Source organism: Dasypus novemcinctus, chromosome 3 (assembly GCF_030445035.2).
Source record: "Dasypus novemcinctus isolate mDasNov1 chromosome 3, mDasNov1.1.hap2, whole genome shotgun sequence".
Taxonomy (NCBI): domain Eukaryota; kingdom Metazoa; phylum Chordata; class Mammalia; order Cingulata; family Dasypodidae; genus Dasypus; species Dasypus novemcinctus.
In genome coordinates, this window is record NC_080675.1 from 104,517,097 (window position 1) to 104,536,951 (window position 19,855).

Below are 19,855 nucleotides of genomic sequence, written 5' to 3' on the forward strand. Positions count from 1 at the left end.
CTGGACGGCTCTCCTTACGGGGCGCACACCTTGTGCGTGGGGCTCCCCTATGCGGGGGACACCCCTGCGTGGCATGGCACTCCTTGCGCGCATCAGCGCTGTGCGTGGGCCAGCTCCACATGGGGCAAGGAGGTCCGGGGTTTGAACTGCGGACCTCCCCTGTGGTAGACGGATGCCCTAACCACTGGGCCAAGTCCGCCGCCTCAGTTATTTAATTTGTTAACCTATAGTTGTTCATATTATCCTCTTATGATCCTTTTTATTTCTGTGTGATTGGTGGTAATACCCTCCTCTCATTTCTGATTTATTTTGCATCTTCTTTCTTCTTTGTCAGTCTAGTGAAGGGTTTTTCAATTTTATCAATTTTCTCAAAAAACCAACTTTTGATTTTGTTGATTCCCTCTATTGCTTTTTATTCTCTATTTCATTTACATCCACTTTAATCTTTGTTATTTCCTTTTGCTTGCTTTAGGTTTAATTTGCTCTTTTTTCCTAGATCTTCTGGTTGTGAGGTTAAGTCTCTGGTTTAGGGTCTTTTTCTCTCTTTTAATATAAACATATAGAGCTATAAATTTTCCTCTAGCACTGCCTTTTCTGCATCCCATAGGTCTTGACATGTTGTGTTTTTGTTTCCATTTGCCTAAATATTTCCTAATTTCCCTTGCAATTTCTTCATTGATCCCTAGGTTGTTTAAGAGTGTATTGTTTAATTTGCACATATTCATTATATTTTTCAAGTGCTCTGTTTCCTTATTGATACTCAGTCTACATGTTTTGTCTGTTGATAAGAGTGGTATATTAAAGTTTCCAACTACTATTTTAGAGACATCTCTTTCCTCCTTCAATTTTGCCAGTGTTTGCCTTATATATTTTGGGGTATATCCTGTTTAGGTGCATAAATATTTATGATTTTTACTTCTTCTTGGTGGATTGTCCCCCCCCCCTTTTTAAATATATAATGTTCTTTGTCTCTTATAACAGTTTTGCATTTAAAGTCTATTTTGTCCTATATTAATGTAGCTACCCCAGTACTTTTTTGATTACTGTTTGTGTGGATTATCTTTTTCCAGTCTTTCACTTTCAACCTATTTGTATCCTTGGGTCTAAAATTTGTCTCTTATAGATGGCATATAGAAGATTCATACTTTTTTATCCATTCTGTCAGTCTGTGTCTTTAGATTGGAACGTTTAATCCATTAAGATTCAATGGGGGGAAGTGGACTTGGCCCAATGGATAGGGCATCTGACTACCACATGGCAGGTCTGCAGTTCAAACCCTGGGCCTCCTTGACCCATGTGGAGCTGGCCCACACACAGTGCTGATGCGCACAAGGAGTGCCGTGCCTCGCAGGGGTGTCCCCCGCATAGGGGAACCCCATGCACAAGGAATACGCCCTGTAAGGAGAGCCGCCCAGCGTGAAAGAAAGTGCAGCCTGCCCAGGAATGGTGCCGCACACACGGAGAGCTGACACAACAAGATGATGCAACAAAAAGAAACACAAATTCCTGGTGCCGCTGATAAGGATAGAAGTGGTCACAGAAGAACACACAGCGAACGGACACAGAGAGTAGACAACTGGGGGTGGGGGGAAGGGGAGAGGAAAAAAAAATCTTAAAAAAAACAATAACAACAATTCTCAATACATAAAGCACAATTAAAAAAAAAGATTCAATGGGTGCTATTTCCTTTTCTTAACTATCAGCCTTCCTTCTTTCTCTTTGAAATACATTTTGGTGTTCTACTACTCTACTAAAATTACTCTCTAAAACCCTGCAATCTTCTAATTTATTTTTCTTTTCCCCTTTGCAGAATTTGATATTGCTCTCAGCTCATTATTCTTTTTTTTTAAAGATTTATCTTTTAATTTATTTCTCTCTCCTGCCCTTCCCCCCCCCCCCCACCGTTGTCTGCTCTCTGTGTCCATTCGCTATGTGTTCTTTTGTGTCCACTTGCATTTTTGTCAGCAGCACCGGCAAACTGTGTCTCTTTTTGTTGCATCATCTTGCTGCGTTTGTGTGTGTAGTACCACTCTTGGGCAGGCTGCGCTTTTCTCGTGCAGGGCAGCTTTCCTTATGGGGTGTACTCCTTGCATGTGAGGCTCGCCTACATAGGGGACACCCCTCCATGGCAGGGCACTCCTTGCGCACATTAGCACTGCATGTGGGCCAGCTCACCACATGGGTCGGGAGGCCCTGGGATTGAACCCTGGGCCTCCCATATGGTAGGCAGATGCTCTATCAGTTGAACCAAATCTGCTTCCCATCAGTTCATCATTCTTTACTTCCTGTCTGATCTCTTTCTATTCCGATCTTCTCAGAAACTACTATGAAATTAGTCTTCTTGGAAGTTTAGTGCTGATCATGGATTTCCTTGATCAAAACCTGTCCATATCTTCCCATTTGTCTATGAAGCTAGTGTTGATTCCCACCAACTTGAATTTGAAACTTTCTACATGTAGTTTCATTCTGTCTTTCTTGATTTATCTTTCATAACACATACCTAAAAACTCTGCAAAGAGAATAACTTTCTGCTTTGTATACATTAGCTGATTTCCCAATGTTGTATAATGTTCTCTCCTCTTATAATTCCTGTTCCTTAATCTCTACCTGTCAAGATTTTATCCTTTAGGGAAGGGTTATTTCAAAAAGTTTGTTCTCTCCAAAGGATTTTCTGATCCTTTAAGGATGATGTGGTCACTCCTTTCTTTGAACTCCTGTAATTTGTTCTTTGATCTCTTATACAGTGGGTCTCTTTCTGCTTTGTATTGTAATTTCTTGTAATTCCTATGGTTTGTAGATTCTTGGAAGACAAAAAACAATCCCTTCAGGGGGAAAAGAGGCAGAATATAGACCTACCTTTTTTCATATCTTTTCTTTGAAGAGCAGTAACCCTGCTCTCCATCCCAGGGTGGAAATGAGACAAGCAGGTACTAACGTCCAAATTCACACATAAGAGGCAGAATTAAAAACCACATAGTCCTGAATGAGCAAGGGGAGGGAGCAGCAACTGGAACCCAAAGAAAACATCTGTAGCTGAAGGAGTTGTGTCGTAAGGAACATTATATAGTCAGGTGTGAAAAGGACAAATGATGCCAGAGATGTATGAACAAAAAGTTTATCAGTACCTGCAGGTCCTAGAACAGAGAGGAGTGATAAACCTAACCGGGTTACAACAGAAGCACAGGCTCAGCCAACCAGGTTGGGAGCAGAGGGTTATAATGGACCTGGGGACTATGCCTTTATAGTATTATAGGGATAGAGTTCTTGCCAAGTTGGTCAACCAAGGGAAGAGAGTGGGTATTTTATATTTTACTTTTTGGGGCTGTGAACCCACGTAGGATGTGGAGAGGAGAGGGAGGAGCTGTTTATCTTATATAAACTGATGGCCACTGAGCGACCTGATGTTAAGATCTAAGATGCTGAGGCATTATAACAATGCACAAATCTCCTTATATTACTACTGATTGGCAGCATTAAAGTATGAAATTATGAAAATTTCATACTTTAAAGTATGAAAACTCACAATAAAAAAAAATCCACTACAGAGGGCTACCCAAGAGGAGTTTGGTCTTTATTAGAGGATATACCTACTGTCAAACTGTAGCCCAGGAGAGAGGGAACCAGAGGAATAAATACTCTGATCCCTCTTCTGTCCTACCTTTTGATATTTCCCTATGGTTAAGCCCAATGCAAGGCAGGAGAAGGAATTCATTAAGTCCATAAAGAATGTTTAGAATGGTGTGGAGAAGGGTGCAGAATGAATATGAACAGACAAACGTGAAATTTCCAGTTCCATAATGAAAGCTACAGATCATCTATCTTAGCAGTAATGGGATCAAATGGAGTCCCAAAGCATGAATGTGCTAATGCCTGAGGAAAGAAGCCTCTGTGTTAGTCTTTTAGGGCCAGAAACAACTGGAAAATTTATAGTCAGCAGACTATAGTTATCCTTGGATCTTATTTTAGGCATTGGTGAAATATGTTTCAAGCATTAGATAGCATCTACTAAAAGGCAATAATTTCTCATTATGATGAGGCACAATAGATAATTCCATTTTTGGTAGAATGAAATAATTTACTTGCTTGTTGGAAAAAAGAGGCAAAAAAAATCACCACAGCGTTGTTGTAGAGAGAATGTCTGCCTGGAGTTTGCCAGAGGAAATAGAAGACGTCAAGACTCCCCAGGAAACAAAAGACCTTCTACGCTGAGCATAACCAGAGAAGGTGACTTTATAGGCCAAATTAGGATGTATAATTTAGTTGTTGCTCCTGTAGAGCCACTGAGTTTTAGTCAAATTAGAGTGAGGCAATGCTGCTTGAAATAGTCCTGTGAACTCAGAATAGAATTGCAGTGCTGGTGTATTTAATCCCACTCCATATTGCTTTCCTTATTTTTTCTTTTTTTCCTCCTAAGGCTTACAATTCTTTCTCCTCTGGTTTCTTGGATGGAAAATATGTATGATGACTTAGCTCTGCACTCTGACTTTCTTATGAATTGTCTCAGAAGAATGTTTGCCTTGCTCAGAAACCTTCTTTTGTCATCTTGTACAGTTAGAGGGTTTAAGTTGAAGTTCATTTGCTCAGGGCACATGTTTTTCTACTCTAAAGAGGAGCACTTTTACAGTTTCTTGGTCGTATAGTAGATGTCACTGAATAATATTTTGAGCTCGTGTATTGGAAATGTAGAGATTAAAATTGTCAGTCCATAAAGGACTTGAAATCTGAAGGAAGCAAATGATTGTGGTACACTGGCAGAGATGTCAGGGATGCTAGGCTGATGGCTGAATCCTGGCAGTCTTCTTTAGTTGAGAGAGTGGATTGGGGGTAAACTGTGGACAGTTATTCCATGCTTGTAGAGGCAGCTCTATGAATATTCATTGATGATAGTGGAGGATGTATACAACTATTCTGATAAAAATAATTTCAAACGATGAAAGGGAAAGGAAAGTAAGAGGGTTTGAAAAATGTTTTTGTTTCTTTGTAGTAATCCTTCTGAAGTTGTTTGAACTCTTGATGTCCAAAGTTGTAAAAAAAAAAAAAAAAAAAGGAAGCTAATTCTAAAATTCTAAAAGCCCAGGACAAGACAACTTAAAATAGTCTTCTTGTTCTATAAGTTTCTTCTGAGATGACCTGTGATTGCCAGATTCAGGCAAATGGAATATGTCTTTGTGCTTCTGATGTATTAATACATGTGCTCTCAGGCATTCAGAGGAGAAACTTGTTTTTGTCAAGTAAACCCACCTTATAATTAAAATAACTCATTCTACTTCCTACTTCCTATCTTTCAATACAGATAATGTCTTTTGCTTGAATTTTTTTGTTAAATTATAAGGCCTAGATAGAGAGGGAGGTCCTGTGGGGACCTTCCCTGTTGACTTGCATGACCATTTGAAACATAAAATTTATGAGTTCATAGCATGAGGAAGCCCATTTGCACCTTGGTTGGGACCTCCAAAATAAATGGAAGCATTGTACAATTCTTGGAATGATTTCTTTTAATTTCAGAATTCCAAGAATGGGACACTCTTCTTTCTCTCATTTCATTTTCTACAATCTATGGTCTGATCCCTACTAGAAATGATTTTCATTATCTATCATTACACCACTATTGTTGATACTGTTTTTACATTATCCCTCTACAAAAGAAAATGTAGCAAAGAAAATAACAGGATGGAGATATGATGGCTCTCTATATAGGGTTGCTGGAAGAGGCGGAAGCTAAGAATTTTGGGATATAACTGGGTATGTGACTCCTGTTACTGTCAGGGAGGAGAGGAAGAAAGGCTTGCTTGCATTATGGAGGCCCTTTGGTTTAATAGAATATTGGTTTTGAAGATATGGCTTCTAGTATCAGCTTGGCTACAGACTGAAAGATTTTGGGAATAGGGTTTAGAGAAATAAGTTGAACCATTGGACCTTAGTTTCCTTAGCTACTAAATATGGGAAATAATTATTTTCCTGCCCATTTTTTTCCCTCAGTCTCCTCTAAAATCTCTTTCCTCCATTCATACCTTAAATATCTATGTTCCCATTACTATATTCTACAAGCTTTCTTTTTCTCTGTATACTTTTGAGTAATTTCAACCAAGCTGATGCCTTTAACTATATATTGTACGTATTCTGATGACCGTGGCCTTTAAATTGATGTGTTAGACCATTTACATTTAATGTATTAATATTATTAATATTATTTGATTATTGATATGTTTGGATTTAAGCTGACCATTTTTCATTTATTTCTATTTGTTTTTGAGGGTTTTTGTTTTTTGGTTTCCTCTTTCTTACTTTATTTTAGGTTATTTTAGCATTTTTATTATTGCATTTGAATTTACCTATTGTTTTTTATAATGTGTTCGTATGTGTATTTGTGTTTTTGTGTACATTTATACCCATATATACATTTTAGTGTTTGCTATAGGAATTATAATACTCTTCACCTCTTCATGCTGTACTTAGAATTATTATTTTACCTAATTACCATGTAAGTCCCTTTACTCATCCCCCGCTTTATGATGTAGTTGTTTTGTGTATTATGTGTACATGCATTGCAACCTCACCAGACAATATCATAATTTTTCTTTTTGACTATCAAACATTCTTTAAAGAACTTAATCTATTCTCTTTACCCACATATTTACCATACCTCTTTCTTTCCTTCATTCTTGATATAACAAGGGTCTTTTGTGTATCATTTCCTTTCTGTCTGAAGAACTTCCATTAGTGATTTCTTTAGAGTAGGTCTTCTAGCAATGAATTCTCCTAGTTTTCCTTCATCTGAGAATATCTTTATTTGATCTTTATTCCTAAAAGATATTTTTACTGGATATAGAATTCCAGGTTAACAGGTCTTTTCTTTTAGCACTTTAGAAATTTTGTTCCATTTTATTCTTGTTTCCATGGCTTCTGATGAGAAATCTGTAGTTTTTGGAGTCATTTCCCTATATATAATAGGTTTTCCCCCTACTGGCTGTCAAGATACTTTCTGTGGTTTTAGTTTTCAGCAGTTTGCTTAAGATTTTAGCTAGATATGGAATTATTGGATTTATTTATTGGATGTGTCCTGTTTGGGGTTCACTGAGCTTCATGAACTCTGAGCTTCTGGAATTTGTCTTTAACCAAATTTGGAAAATTTTTGGTTTTCAGTTCTTCAAAAAAATTTTTTTTTCTGTATTGAATGCTTTTCCTCTCACTCTGGAACTCTGATGACATAAATGTTAGTTCCTTTGTTTTTGATCCATGGATCCTTTAGGCTCTGTTTATTATTTTTTTCAGTCTCTTTATCTTTGTTGTTCAGATTGGGTAATCTTCTGGATTACCCAATCTGAACAGTGATCTTTTTTTTCTTCTGCATCTCCATTCAGCTATTGAATCATATACTGAGTTTTTTTTTCTTTGTTTAATTCATTACCAGATTTTCAGTTCTAAAATTTTCATTTTCTGTTTCTTTGTTGAGACTTACTATCTTTCTACTCATTTAAAGAGTGTTCACCCTACTTCTTGGAGAGTTTTTATTATAGCTGCTTTAAATTTTTTGTGTGGATAATTCCAACATCTGTGTCATCTCAGAGTTGTCATTTTTTGATTGTCTGTTCCCAAGTGAGTTGTGAGTTTCCCAATTCTTTGTATTCCAAGCAATTTTGAATTGTATTCTGGATTTGAGTATTAAGTTATAAGACTCCGGGTCTAATTAAAATCCTATGGAGAAGTGGACTTGGCTCAATGGTTAGAGCATCCGCCTACTGCATGGGAGGTCCATGGTTCAAACCAGGGCCTCCTTGACCCATGTGGAGCTGGCCCATGCGCAGTGCTGATGTGTGCAAGGAGTGCCGTGCCATGCAGGGGTGTCCCCCGCGTAAGGAAGCCCCACGCACAAGGAGTGCACCCCATAAGGAGAGCCGCCCAACATGAAAGAAAGTTCAGCCTGCCCAGGAGTGGCATCACACACACGGAGAGCTGATGCAGCAAGATGACACAACAAAAAGAGACACAGATTCCCGGTGTCGCTTGCAAGCATAGAAGTGGACACAGAAGAATACATAGTGAATGGACACAGAAAACAGACAACTGGGGCAGGTGGCAGGGAAGGGGAGATAAATTAAAAATAAATAAATAAAAGATATCAAGAGTAAAGAAGGAATGCTAGCATAAAAAAAAAATCCTATGGACAATGTCAATTTTTAATTTTTAGCAGGCAGTTGACCTGGTTTGGTTCAGGGTGCAGGTATTAGTGAGCCTTTTATTGGTCATGGTCTTAATGTTAGTTTTTGTTTTCAAAGTCTTTTCAGTGCTTCTTGGATTTTTCCCATGTACAACCAGGGACCTGAGCAATGGTCTTCTCTTAGTTTGGTTTTCAGAATCCTTTGTATACTCTTTAGGACCAGATTCATATAAGAGGGTGAATCCAGGAATTCATAAAAACTTTATAGGATTAGTTTCCAATTTCCCTCTTCTCCAGAATCTACTCATACTTTTGGGCTCCTTGAGGATCCCATTTTCAGACCTATAGCCCAAAATCTTGGACATTAGTTACCCTGTTCTGCCACACACTTCCTGCAACTTCATCCATGTTTGGAGTTAAACAGTGGGAAGACAAAGACAGGAAATAAACAGTGGGTTTTTTCCCACTCAATTATAACCGATTCTTCTAATCAAAAAGAAATGTTCCCCTTCCTCAGAAATTTTAAGTGCCTGCAAGCTCCTGATCCCACTGCTATCACTGCCAGTCAACCTGTTCCTGCTCCTGAGCTTGAAGTAGAGGACTTCTCCTGAGCTTGAAGTAGAGGACTTCTCCTGAGCTTGAAGTAGAGGACTTCTCCTGAGCTTGAAGTAGAGGACTTCTCCTGAGCTTGAAGTAGAGGACTTCTCCTGAGCTTGAAGTAGAGGACTTCTCCTGAGCTTGAAGTAGAGGACTTCTCCTGAGCTTGAAGTAGAGGACTTCTCCTGAGCTTTCTCTGCTGATACTCTCTTCCATATTCTGGACAGCCTTGAGTTCAAACTGGGGGAAATGTTGGATGAAAAATTCTGGTCTTCTTCACCAATCATCCTTCTACTATTTACTTTTCAGGGTACTCAAGTGTCTGCTTCATGAATTCCATGTAGGATTTATAGCTGCATTCAGTGGTAGAAATAGGATAGGGTGTGCTTACTTCATCTTACCTGAAACTGGAACTTCCTGCATATTTATGATTACTTTTAAATATGTAATTCAAGTCTTGATTTCCTTTCTGAGCTCTAACACCTTCATCTAAAAGTCTACTTGACATACCTGCTAGTCTACTGATACCTCAAATACAGGATGTCAAACACTAAATTCGTCATCATTCCCCAATCCTATTCCTCTTTTTCTATTTCTTATCTTTGTGGATGGCACCATGATGTGCCCAGTCACCTAATTCTAGAAACGTAAAAATAAACCATTTTCTCTCACACACATGGTCAATTCTATTTCTTAAATTGATGGTCTCTTCTCCATTCACATTGCCACTGCCTTAGTTCAGACCAGAAACACTTTTTTTATCCCAGACTAGGAAAAGGGCTTTCTAAGTAATTTATACCTAAGCCTCAAACACTACTTGTCTATTCTCCACTTTGCTACTGTGGTTTATCTTTCTTTAATTCAAATCTAAGGTAGTGACATTCCTTGCTTAGGATTCTTCAGTGGCTTCCAGTAATTCCTGGGATGTTCAAGCTCTTTATCCTATGTTCAATCCATATTCTGTTACTACACTTCTGGGTAGAAGAATCAATAGTGTGGAGTGGTTTGTTCATAAAAGTAGCTTCACACCTTGCATTGTGGCTTTATTGTCATAAAAGCCAATGTCATAATTTCTGAAAACTTGACTTTAATTTCCCAACCATGAATACTATATATAGTACTAACCATGAAATTTTCTCCGTTTATATAACAAAGAACTATAAAGACCAGGAGAAAAATATGCTTAATCCTATAATAGAACGTGACAAGTTTGGCATAAATATCTCTGACAAAGGATATAACCTTGACTTAAGTCCCCCCTGCCTTTAATTTCTGAATTATAGTCTTTTCAGGGTCCCATTTTATGAAATTACGTGAGTAACACAAAGTTAGCAAAATAAAGGAACTCCTCTGCTCAAATTTCCTGGAAGGCCTGATGGAAAATCAGTTAATCAGTAGAAGACAGTAGATAGGAGAATATCTATGAAGCAATGGAGTGAGATGGACCTAGATGAAACTTGCTTTTTTCTCTGCTGTATGATTATAAGCAGATCCCTTAATTTCTCTGAATTTTAGTTTTCTTATCTGTTAAAGGAGATGTGTTAATGAGATAAAATGAAAGCACATGCACATGTGTGCTCAATAATTAAGAATTTCCTTTCTTAGAGAATTAGGCTTTTAGAATAAGCAGTTGTATTCTTGTTTGAAATCATGGCATGAACTTGTGCTGCTACTTTGAACAGATTGTGAAAAATTTAAAGTCTACCTTCCACTCACATTACATACTTCTAATCCAGGGAAACTGAGCAGGCAAGAGGAGCTGGAGGAGAATGCTGCTTGAACAAAGAAGAGGGCATCTCCTTTGTTTCCATAACCCAGTATAGCACTTCTGAGGCTCCCTTTTAGTTTTCCCAAGCATTCATAGATTGAACTCTTGATACTTCTCGGCATCATGTAGCGGGGATGTTGACAGATCTGCAACTGCTTTTCTAAATGCTGGTTATAAATCATACAATAAAAGACCATCTTCCAAGTGAATTCTTGATACATCTAGCAAGATTTTATCAATAGTTATTAGGTATCTCTCTATATTTCTATCTTTAGAAAAGGCCGGCAATGAGCATTTAGAAAGGTTTTAGAAATATGAGTAGGTGAATGGCCCCTTAGAAAATTGTGGAAGAGGCAAAGGCTGTGCTGGCTTCCCATCTGTTCTTGTGTGCTTCTTCTCTTCATGCCTTTATAATCCTTTCTGTGGGTACTCTGGGTTCTTCTGGCACTTTTGGGTTGACAAGATGTCTCTATTTTTTACCTTTATTTTATTACTCTCAGGTTCTCTCACTCACAGATTGTTTATTATAAAAACCTTCCTTTTTTCTCTCTTCTTCTCCTCAAAATTTGTTTTTATGTGTTCTTTTCCTGCTTAGAACTAGCTGGAAAAAACCTAAGGAAAATAATTCACTTAGGATAACTATGGTTAATAAATGGTTATTGTGTTGTCCTTCTCAAGGGAATTTATTTTAAGGAAGAAAGTCTTGAAGATTAGGCAATACTTTAATTTATAAAAGTGTCATGAAGTAGAATTCTAAGTCCCATGTGTGGGTTGGGTGATGCTAATATTTAAGGCTGTAGAGATTTTCCTGCGATCACTCAGATTACATGATAATCACTTTCATTGCTTATTTGACATTTAAGTCACTTTCTGTGGTAAAATGATTGAAAATCCATATAGGGCCAGCAGTGATTTACAGAGATTTGTTTTCCCTCTGCCATTCCATTTAACATCAAAGAAGCAAGAAGTAGAATAAAACTTGATTAAGACTCCCAGTGATTGAAATATTTGAGGCCTTTTTAGTTTTTACTTTTAGCTCTGTGGGGAAAATACAAGTTATGTTTGGAAGAGATACCAAATCTTTGGCCTTTTACCTTTGTATCACACTGTGCCATAAGTTAAATAAATAATCTTAAACCTTAGAAGGTAATTTTTGGAGGGAAAATGGCTTGACTCCTCTTTGTAAAGTAATATTACAAATATGATTTATTAAATGGCTATATTTTCTAAGCTCTCAAAAACCCCTTTCCTCAGGATTTCTGGGAAGTATGGTAGCTCTGTTTTATGGAAGAATATAAGCGAAGGCCAAGAGTAGATGAGAGATATCCTCTAGGCTATCTAGTGGGGGCATGTGGGGAAATGGGGCTTTTGCCCTGGCGTTAAAATCAGAGCACTCCTCCATTTCTCAGCTGTAGAAAAACTGCTAGTTAAGGGTGGGGTGGGAGTGGGAAAGAGATTGAAGCCAACCTCTTGGCTGATGCCTTGTTGGCTGAGGTCAGTCAGAGAGGAAGGGTAAGTCGTGGTTTTGCTGTGATTTATGTACTCTGTTAGACAAGCTGCTTTCTTCCCCTGTTACTCTAACAGGCAGACTCATTGCTTGGAGATGACTGTCAGCTGCTTTCCCTGCGTACCTACCATCACGTGCCCTACCACCAGAGCCTGGGAAGCCTGACCACAGACTGACATCTCCGAGGCATGAATAATTAGGTAGGCATAATGGAAGGCACTCACTGCACCCTCCAGTTGCTTAAGCCCATTACTGAACTCTGTTACATCAGCTTCTATCTTCCATGGGGGGAAGTCAGAGGATTTTCATACAAGGGCACTGTAACTCTAGACAAATCCAGTAAAGGTTTTCATACCTGCTACCAAGTCAGGGAGGGGTCAGACATCATCAGCCTCAGCCAGCAACCAAATGAGCATCCGGGTGACATATTTTTCAAGCAGACTCCCACGAAAGACATTCTAACTGAGCTGTACAAACTCACAGCAGAGAGGGAGAGACTGCTGGCCAATCTGCTGAGCTCACATCACATCCTGGGAATTACAATGGGGAACCAGGAGGGGAAAATGTCGGCGGTGTCTGTGAGCCTGGCTCTGGAAGACGACTATTCACAGGGTGCTGATGAATGGCAGGGGGAACCCCCAGGGGACTCTGTCAATAAGAAGAGTGCCCATAGGAACAGAAAGCCCCAGAGGTGTGGTGGGAGGAAGGAAAGCTTTGAGGTACTTCTGCAGAAGAGGACAAGAAAAAAAGGGCGTGGGGACCAGGAGTCAGCTCTTCAGATGGGGAAGGATGAGATCTCTTCCAACCAGTCTCTTCCTCATTCTCAAGCAAGGCCTCATCTTCGTCTCCTAGAGGAAAGGGGGAACTTGCCACCAAGCGGGGCACTTAGTACATCTCTGCAGAGGACAGACAGTCGCCCCCCAGGGATTCCTAGCAGCCTGGACACAGACCCTGGCGTTGGGAGCTTTGGGATGGCTTCTGAGAATACCAGGCTTGGAAGAGGAGTGTTGCCTCCTGATTCCAGTTCCACAGAGGCAGGAAATGATGGCTTTCGGGGGCCACGGAGGAGGACTCACAGACTGGAGCAGCATCAGTCTGGAAGTCACGAGAACCTTGAGAAGCATCCCTCCGAGAGGGGCTGGAGGGAGAAGTCTGCTGAGCAGACTTGCAAGAAGAAACCTGTTTCCAAAGTGGTGGCCAAAGTCCAGGATCTGCCCACTCAGGTGAAAAAAGTAGTTAAAACCCATCCTGAGGGTCAGGAGAGGGTGGCCATTTGCCAAGCAGACCCAGCTGAGTTTTCTCCCAAAACAGACCTGCTCACGGTCCCAGGAGCCGAGGCTGGGGCTCAGCATTCCAGGTGGCAGGTCAAGGTGCAGCAAGGGGACAGGCCGCTATCACTGGCCAGAGCAAGAACCTCTGCTTCTAGCGTGCCTGCCAGTGCCGAGGGAGCTGTGAACAAGGTCCTTCTGAAGGTGATAGAGAGTGAGAAGGTTGATGAAGCCAGTGAGGGGAAAAGGCTGGGCTTCCCCCTCAGCACAAAAACTACCCACGTCCTCCCGGAAAGAAGAAACAAGAGAAAAACTGGGCTGCCTCTGAGTGACCACAAAGCCTTGTTTCTGGATCTGCCCCACGGTGCAGGCCCTGACTCATCCCAGCCCAGCGGTGATGGAAAGAGGCTGGCCCTCCCAGAACTGGCAGCTGTCGACGTGGTATTTAATAATTCATCCTCGCAGTCCGACTCCCACAAGCGGATGTCACCTGTTCCCTTTCCTCTGTCTCCAGGGCTCCCCAGCCCTCCGCAGCATCACAGGATCCTCCGGATCCCTCCACTGCCTGGGGAGAGGGAAGCTGCTCTTAATGACTCCCCTGGGAGAACGCGTGGTGCCTTCTCTGGGTCCCCCTCTGCTGACGCCTTGGAGCCACCATCATCTGCAGAGGTCACGGAGACCCAAGGAGCCAGTTCCACCTCCCTCAGAGCAGACCAACCTCGGTTGGTGCCTAGGGAACCTTTCGAAAAGAGCTGGGGGTCAGGGAAGACCACAGCTTGGCCCCAGCACCAGTCACCTCCAGGTTAGTCCCTTTTTAAGATGCTTTAAATCTGTTCTTGGGTGCTTCGGGTACTGTCAATGCATATGCTAGGTAGAGGCAGCTAATTAACAGTGAACCAGAGTTCCTAGGCCTGCTAATCCACCTTGCAGCAAGAAAACTGGAAGTGGTACATGGGAGTGAGGAGATTATGATGATGGTGATGTTGAATAGGGGAGTAGGGGGTGCAGTTGCTTCTGGAAGCAATACTTTGTAAATATCTCTCCCTCCTTCCCTCCCTCCCTCCCTCCCTTACTCCCTTCTCTTTCCTCCCTCCCTTTCCTTTCCTTTCTCTCTCTCTCTCTCATTGGAGGATTTTTTTTTTGGTTTTGTGCTTTTTGTTTTAGATTTAGTTTTTGTTTTAATAATCACCTTTATAAACTTCATTATTTCATGCCAAAAATTTTTTAACCAGAACAGGGATGAATTCAGTCTTATCTGAAAAAGCTTGGTTCAAATTTTTAAACTGTTTTTTAATTCCCAAAATAAGCATGAAGTAATTGTTTATTCTTAAATTATGTTTTATTTATGAGTTAGTACTGTTACTGGTATAACATAGTTACATACAGAAGGCACTGCAGAGCTAATCCAGATTATTTGCTTAATGTGATTTAAAATTTTACATGAAAATAATTTGGGAGGCTCAGTAAGTAGCCTAAGGATCAAGAAAGACAGTGTGTAAGAAGTGTCATTCCTATATGCATTATATTTTCTGGGCCACTGTGGCCAAAAGGTCAGTGTTTTATATGTCCCTGGGTGGGTAATCTCTTCTTTTCAGTGATCCCTTAACAGCATATGGGCAATGCTTTGTTTTGCAAATAGATAGTAACATGATATGATCTCTTAAGGAAATGTTTCTTGGGGAAAAAACATGAGATGATTTAAGATAAAAACTTTCTGTTCATTTTGAACTCTTGACATTTTAGACATTTCAATCATTGATCTGGGGGCATTCCTTTTAAAATGAGGTAATTTTAGATGTAATTCTGTATAAAAAATTGTTTTTGGAATATATTTATCATAGCTTGGTAAGACTTGCTGCTTTCAAAATATAGCCAGTTTGCTTCACCAGTGAAGTCATAGAATTGTACATTTTATGTCATATATCACAGAATTTTAGAGAGGAAAATTCTTTGCCTATATGATTGTTGAAGCTTTGGAAATATTTGGAAAGGTAGCCCTCTGGAATTACTCATTGAGAGGCTTGGGGAGGCATGGGTGTGGAATAGGTGGCCTTAACTCCTGAGGGTTCTTTTTAGAAATCACATCAGATTCTAGGATTGTGTCCTCCTTACCCTGAAACTGTGTTGTAAATATATTGATCTTTGATAAAAATTTTTTTCCTGATTTAGGAGTAACTTATTATTTTTTTCTCATGTTTCTCTATAAAAATATGCAAACTCCATTGTGTTTGGGTGAACGCATACACACAGCAGACATTCAGTTTTACTTGGTGGCTCTCCGTGAGGCCCCCAACGAATGACCACACTTTGCCTTGGCTCTTCTGTACAATTGCCCGTCGCCGTTCCCTTTACTTGGTTTTCAGCCTTTCATGGGGGTCTTCAGGAGCACTTTCAGGAGCCAGCCATAAGGATCATAGGATTTCTTGCCAGGGAGACTTCCCATGCTTCTACCCATGTAATAGGAAGGATTGAGAAGGCGAAGGAAAGTGGGAGCAGGGGGTATGGGTGGGACACTCCCCTTTCCGGCACGTTTAACTTTTCTTAGGTAGAGACCTTCCTGTAGGACATCCAAGAGTGATCTCTCATCAGCCTGTCCTGGAAAGACTTTAATGAAGAGTTCTCCAGTTAGTGTCTTTGATCTGTATCCAGATTTCTGTGTCCTGTATTCTTGTCCATTTTCCTCCCTCTAATTTCTCTTTTCTGTAGTCATGAGTCCCCTCTGTATTCTGGATCCTTCAGTGACTTCCTATAACTGGTATATCCATAGAGAGAGAATTCTCCTGCTTCTCTGTCTTTCATGTAGTTTCTCCTCATACCCAAGCTCAACAGAGATGCCAGACAGGCCCAGCAGCCCACAGAGAGGGGGCTATAGTTCATTTACCATCACTGTACACTGGCCCTTTATCTGAATACAACGCCTACCTTCTCTCATGTTAGCTATTAACCAGGTCTAGTTTATGGTCTGTGAACAGTTATTTCCTTTGGAAATAACATCTAGGTATTTCATTAATGTGCTGTGATTAGGAGTACTGAAAGCTCTCATTAACTATTCAAGTAAGAGATTTAAGTCTGGCAAAAATAATTAGATTACTTTCCAATTGGAAGACTCTTTAGTGCTATAGGCAAGTGGTAATTCCCAAGAAAGCATGGAATCCATTTCTCCTTCTGAAGGGACCAAGAGTTAAAGCTGACATTACCATTCACACAGGAAATAGGATAAAGGTATCACAGACGCTTTTGTCCCACCTACAGTTGGCATTGTAACTTGCCTAACTTCATTCAAGGGCTGTACATGGGAATGCCTTGTCTGGGGTGATATGATCAGAAAATATACTAACGATGAGTAACAGCCAGATTTGTCTCCCATGGGGTGGTTTTTCCCCTAACCTTGGAATTGGGTAATTTACTGTGGTGATGTGCCTGCTGCAGAATGTTCCCAAGTCTTGGTGGAATGTGATATTTTATCAGACCTTTGAGTAGTTGTGCTAACTGGCCTGGAAGTGTCCTTGGGACTTGACACTGGACTTACTTCCCTCTTGGAATACGAGAAGAATCACATGGATCTTGGTTCTCTATAGTCAGGAAAATGTCCCGTGCTTTAGAGTGCTTTGAATAATCTCATGATCTTTTTCATCTGATGGAAGTCACTGAGGGGATGACAGAAGCATTTTGCCCCAGGCATAGTTCTTCTTGATGCTGTGAACCATTTGCTCAGTTCTTGTTCTCATCAAGAGATGTAATGAATATCATCTGATAAAGGGTTGAGAAGGAATACTTGTAATAGACTTTAGTGTATCTAATTCTGCCTTCAAGCATTGATTTCTCCCTGGGCACACATCAAGGGAGTAGATATGCATTCCAATTAAAATTTTAAGAAGTTTCACAACATTAATACATATATGCAGTCATTTAAAATTATTACAGAAATTATATAGTACATAGAAAATAATCTGTAATTAATGTTGGGAGAAAATAGGATTCAAAAATTACATATACTATACTATAACCATATAAAATAGATATAGCAATTACATTGACAAGATATACATTGCTATAAGCATTTTCCCCTCTTTTAATTGGAGAAGTTGTGGATGTACAGAAAATCATAAAGAAAATACAGATACACTCCCTCACATAGTTTCCTCTCTTAGTAACACTTTGAGTTCACATGGTACCTTTGTTACAAATGATGAAAGAATATTATTATAATTGTAATATTAACAGTGGTTCATAATTTACATCAGGGTTTACTCTTTGTGTTATACAGTCCTGTGCTTTATTTATTTTTACTTTTTATTAGAGAAGTTGTAGTTTTACAGAAAAATCATGCAGAAAATACAGAGTTCACATATACTACCCTATTGTTATTCTCTTTCATAGTGTGGGACTTCTGTGAAAACTCATGAAAAGAACATTTTAAAAATTGTAGTATTAACTATAATCCATTATTTTCGATAGGGTTCACTGTTTGTGTTGTACAGAACTAAGTATTTTTAAAATTTTTATTCCAGTAGCATATATACAACCTAAAATTTCCCCTTTTAACCTCATTCAAATGTATAATTCAGTGGTGTTCATTATATTCACAATAGTGTGCTACCATCACTGACACCCATTAAAAATTTTTTCCATCACTCCAGACAGATTCTGTGCCAATTAGGCTTTAACTCTCCATTTCCAACCCTGGTCCCTAGTCCCTGTTGCCTTATATTCTAATTTCTTAATCTATGAATTTTCTTATTCAATTTAGTTTGTATCAGTAAGATCATATAATATTTTCTGTCTGGCATATTTCACTTACTATGATGTCTTCAGGTTCATCCATGTTGTTGCATGTATCATAACTTCATTCCTTTTTACAGCTAAATAATATCCCATTGCATGTTTATGCCACATTTTGTTTATCTGTTCATCTGGCTGTGGACACTTGGGTTGCTTGCATCTTTTGTCAAGTGTGAATAATGCCACTATGAAGGTCAGTGTGCAAATATCTGTTTGAGTCTCTGCTTTAAATTCTTTTGGTTATATATCTAGAAGTAATACTATATTTAATTTTCTGAGGAATTGCCAAAATGTTTTCCAAAGTATCTGCATTGTTTTGCATTCCTGCCCACAATGAATGAGCCTTCCTATTTCTCCACATCCTTTATAACACTTGCTTTTTTCTTTTTTTAATAGTAGCTATTCTAATGGGTGTGAAATGGTATCTCATTATGCTTTTGATTTTCATTTCCCTGATGGCTAATGATGTTGAGCATCTTTTTATATGCTTTTGGCCATTTATATATCTTCTGTGGAGAAATGTCTGTTCATATCTTTTGCCCATTTTTAAATTGAGTTGTTTATCTTTTTGTGTTGAGATGTATGATTTCTTTATATATTCTGGATATTAAACCCATACTGGATATGTGATTTCCAAATATTTTCTTCCATTCTGTAGATTGTATGTTTTTTTAGGAGGCACCAGGGACTCAACCTTGGACTTTGTACGTGGGAAGCAGATGTTCAACCACTGAGCTATGCCTGCTCCCTCATACATTGTCTTTTTACTTTCATGATGAAATCCTTTCATGCTCAGAAGTTTTTAATTTTGATGAAGTCTCACTTTTCTATTTTTCTTTTGTTGCTTATTCTTTTGTTGTGGAATCTAAGAAATAATAAGTTACTGCCAAACACAATGTTCTGAAGATGCTTCCCTAAGTTTTCTTGTAGGAGTTTTATAGTTTTAGTTCTTATACTTAGGTCTTTGATCCATTTTGAGTTAATTTTTGTATATGGTGTGAGATAGGGGGTTTATCTTTATTCTTTTGCATATGGATATACAGTTTTCCTGGAAGCATTTGTTGAAGAGACTGTTCTTTCTCAATTGTTTGGAGTTGGCACCCTAGTCAAAAATTAATTAGCCAAAGGAATGAGGGTTTATTTCTCAATGGTCAGGTTGATTCCATTGGTCTGTATGTCTGTCTTCGTGCCAGTACCATGCTGTTTTGATAACTGAGCTTTGTCATAAGTTTTAAAATTGGGAGGTATAATTCCTCCAATTTTGTCATCTTTTCAAGATTAATTTTGGCTATTTGGAGTTCCTTACCCTCCCATATAAATTAAAAAAAAAATTTTTATTGTATTTTTTTGAAGACATAGATCACGAAAAATGTTACATTAAAAAAATATAAGAGGTTCCCATATACCCCCCCCCACTCCCCCCACTCCTCCCACATCAACAACCTCTTTCATCATTGTGACATACTCATTGCATTTGGTGAATACATCATGGAGCACTGCTGCAATGCATGGATCATAGTTTGCATCTTGTAGGTTGGCTTTTACAATCCTGCAAAGAAGTGTAGAATTTTTTGGGGTTTGCATTTAATCTGTAAATTTCTTTGGCTAGAATTGACATATTAACAATATTTAGTCTTCTGATTCATGGACATGGAATATCCTTATATTTAATTAGTTCTTCTTTGGTTTATTTTAGCAATGTTTTACAGTTTTTCACATACAAGCCCTTTACATCCTTGGTTAACTTTACTCCAATATATTTGACTACTTTAGTT

The 19,855-nt window shown here is 39.1% G+C and overlaps 1 protein-coding gene across 2 annotated transcripts in view; it reads left to right on the forward strand.

Moving 5' to 3' along the window:
• The window catches only part of FMN1 (formin 1), a 451,599-nt gene that overhangs the window by 22,761 nt on the left and 408,983 nt on the right, over positions 1-19,855 (forward strand). For both annotated transcript variants that reach the window (XM_058293858.2, XM_058293860.2), the window contains exon 3: positions 12,108-14,100. In XM_058293858.2, coding sequence (XP_058149841.1) covers positions 12,240-14,100 — 1,861 coding nt within the window. In that variant the 5' untranslated portion in view covers positions 12,108-12,239. The remainder of the gene's footprint in view (positions 1-12,107; positions 14,101-19,855) is intronic.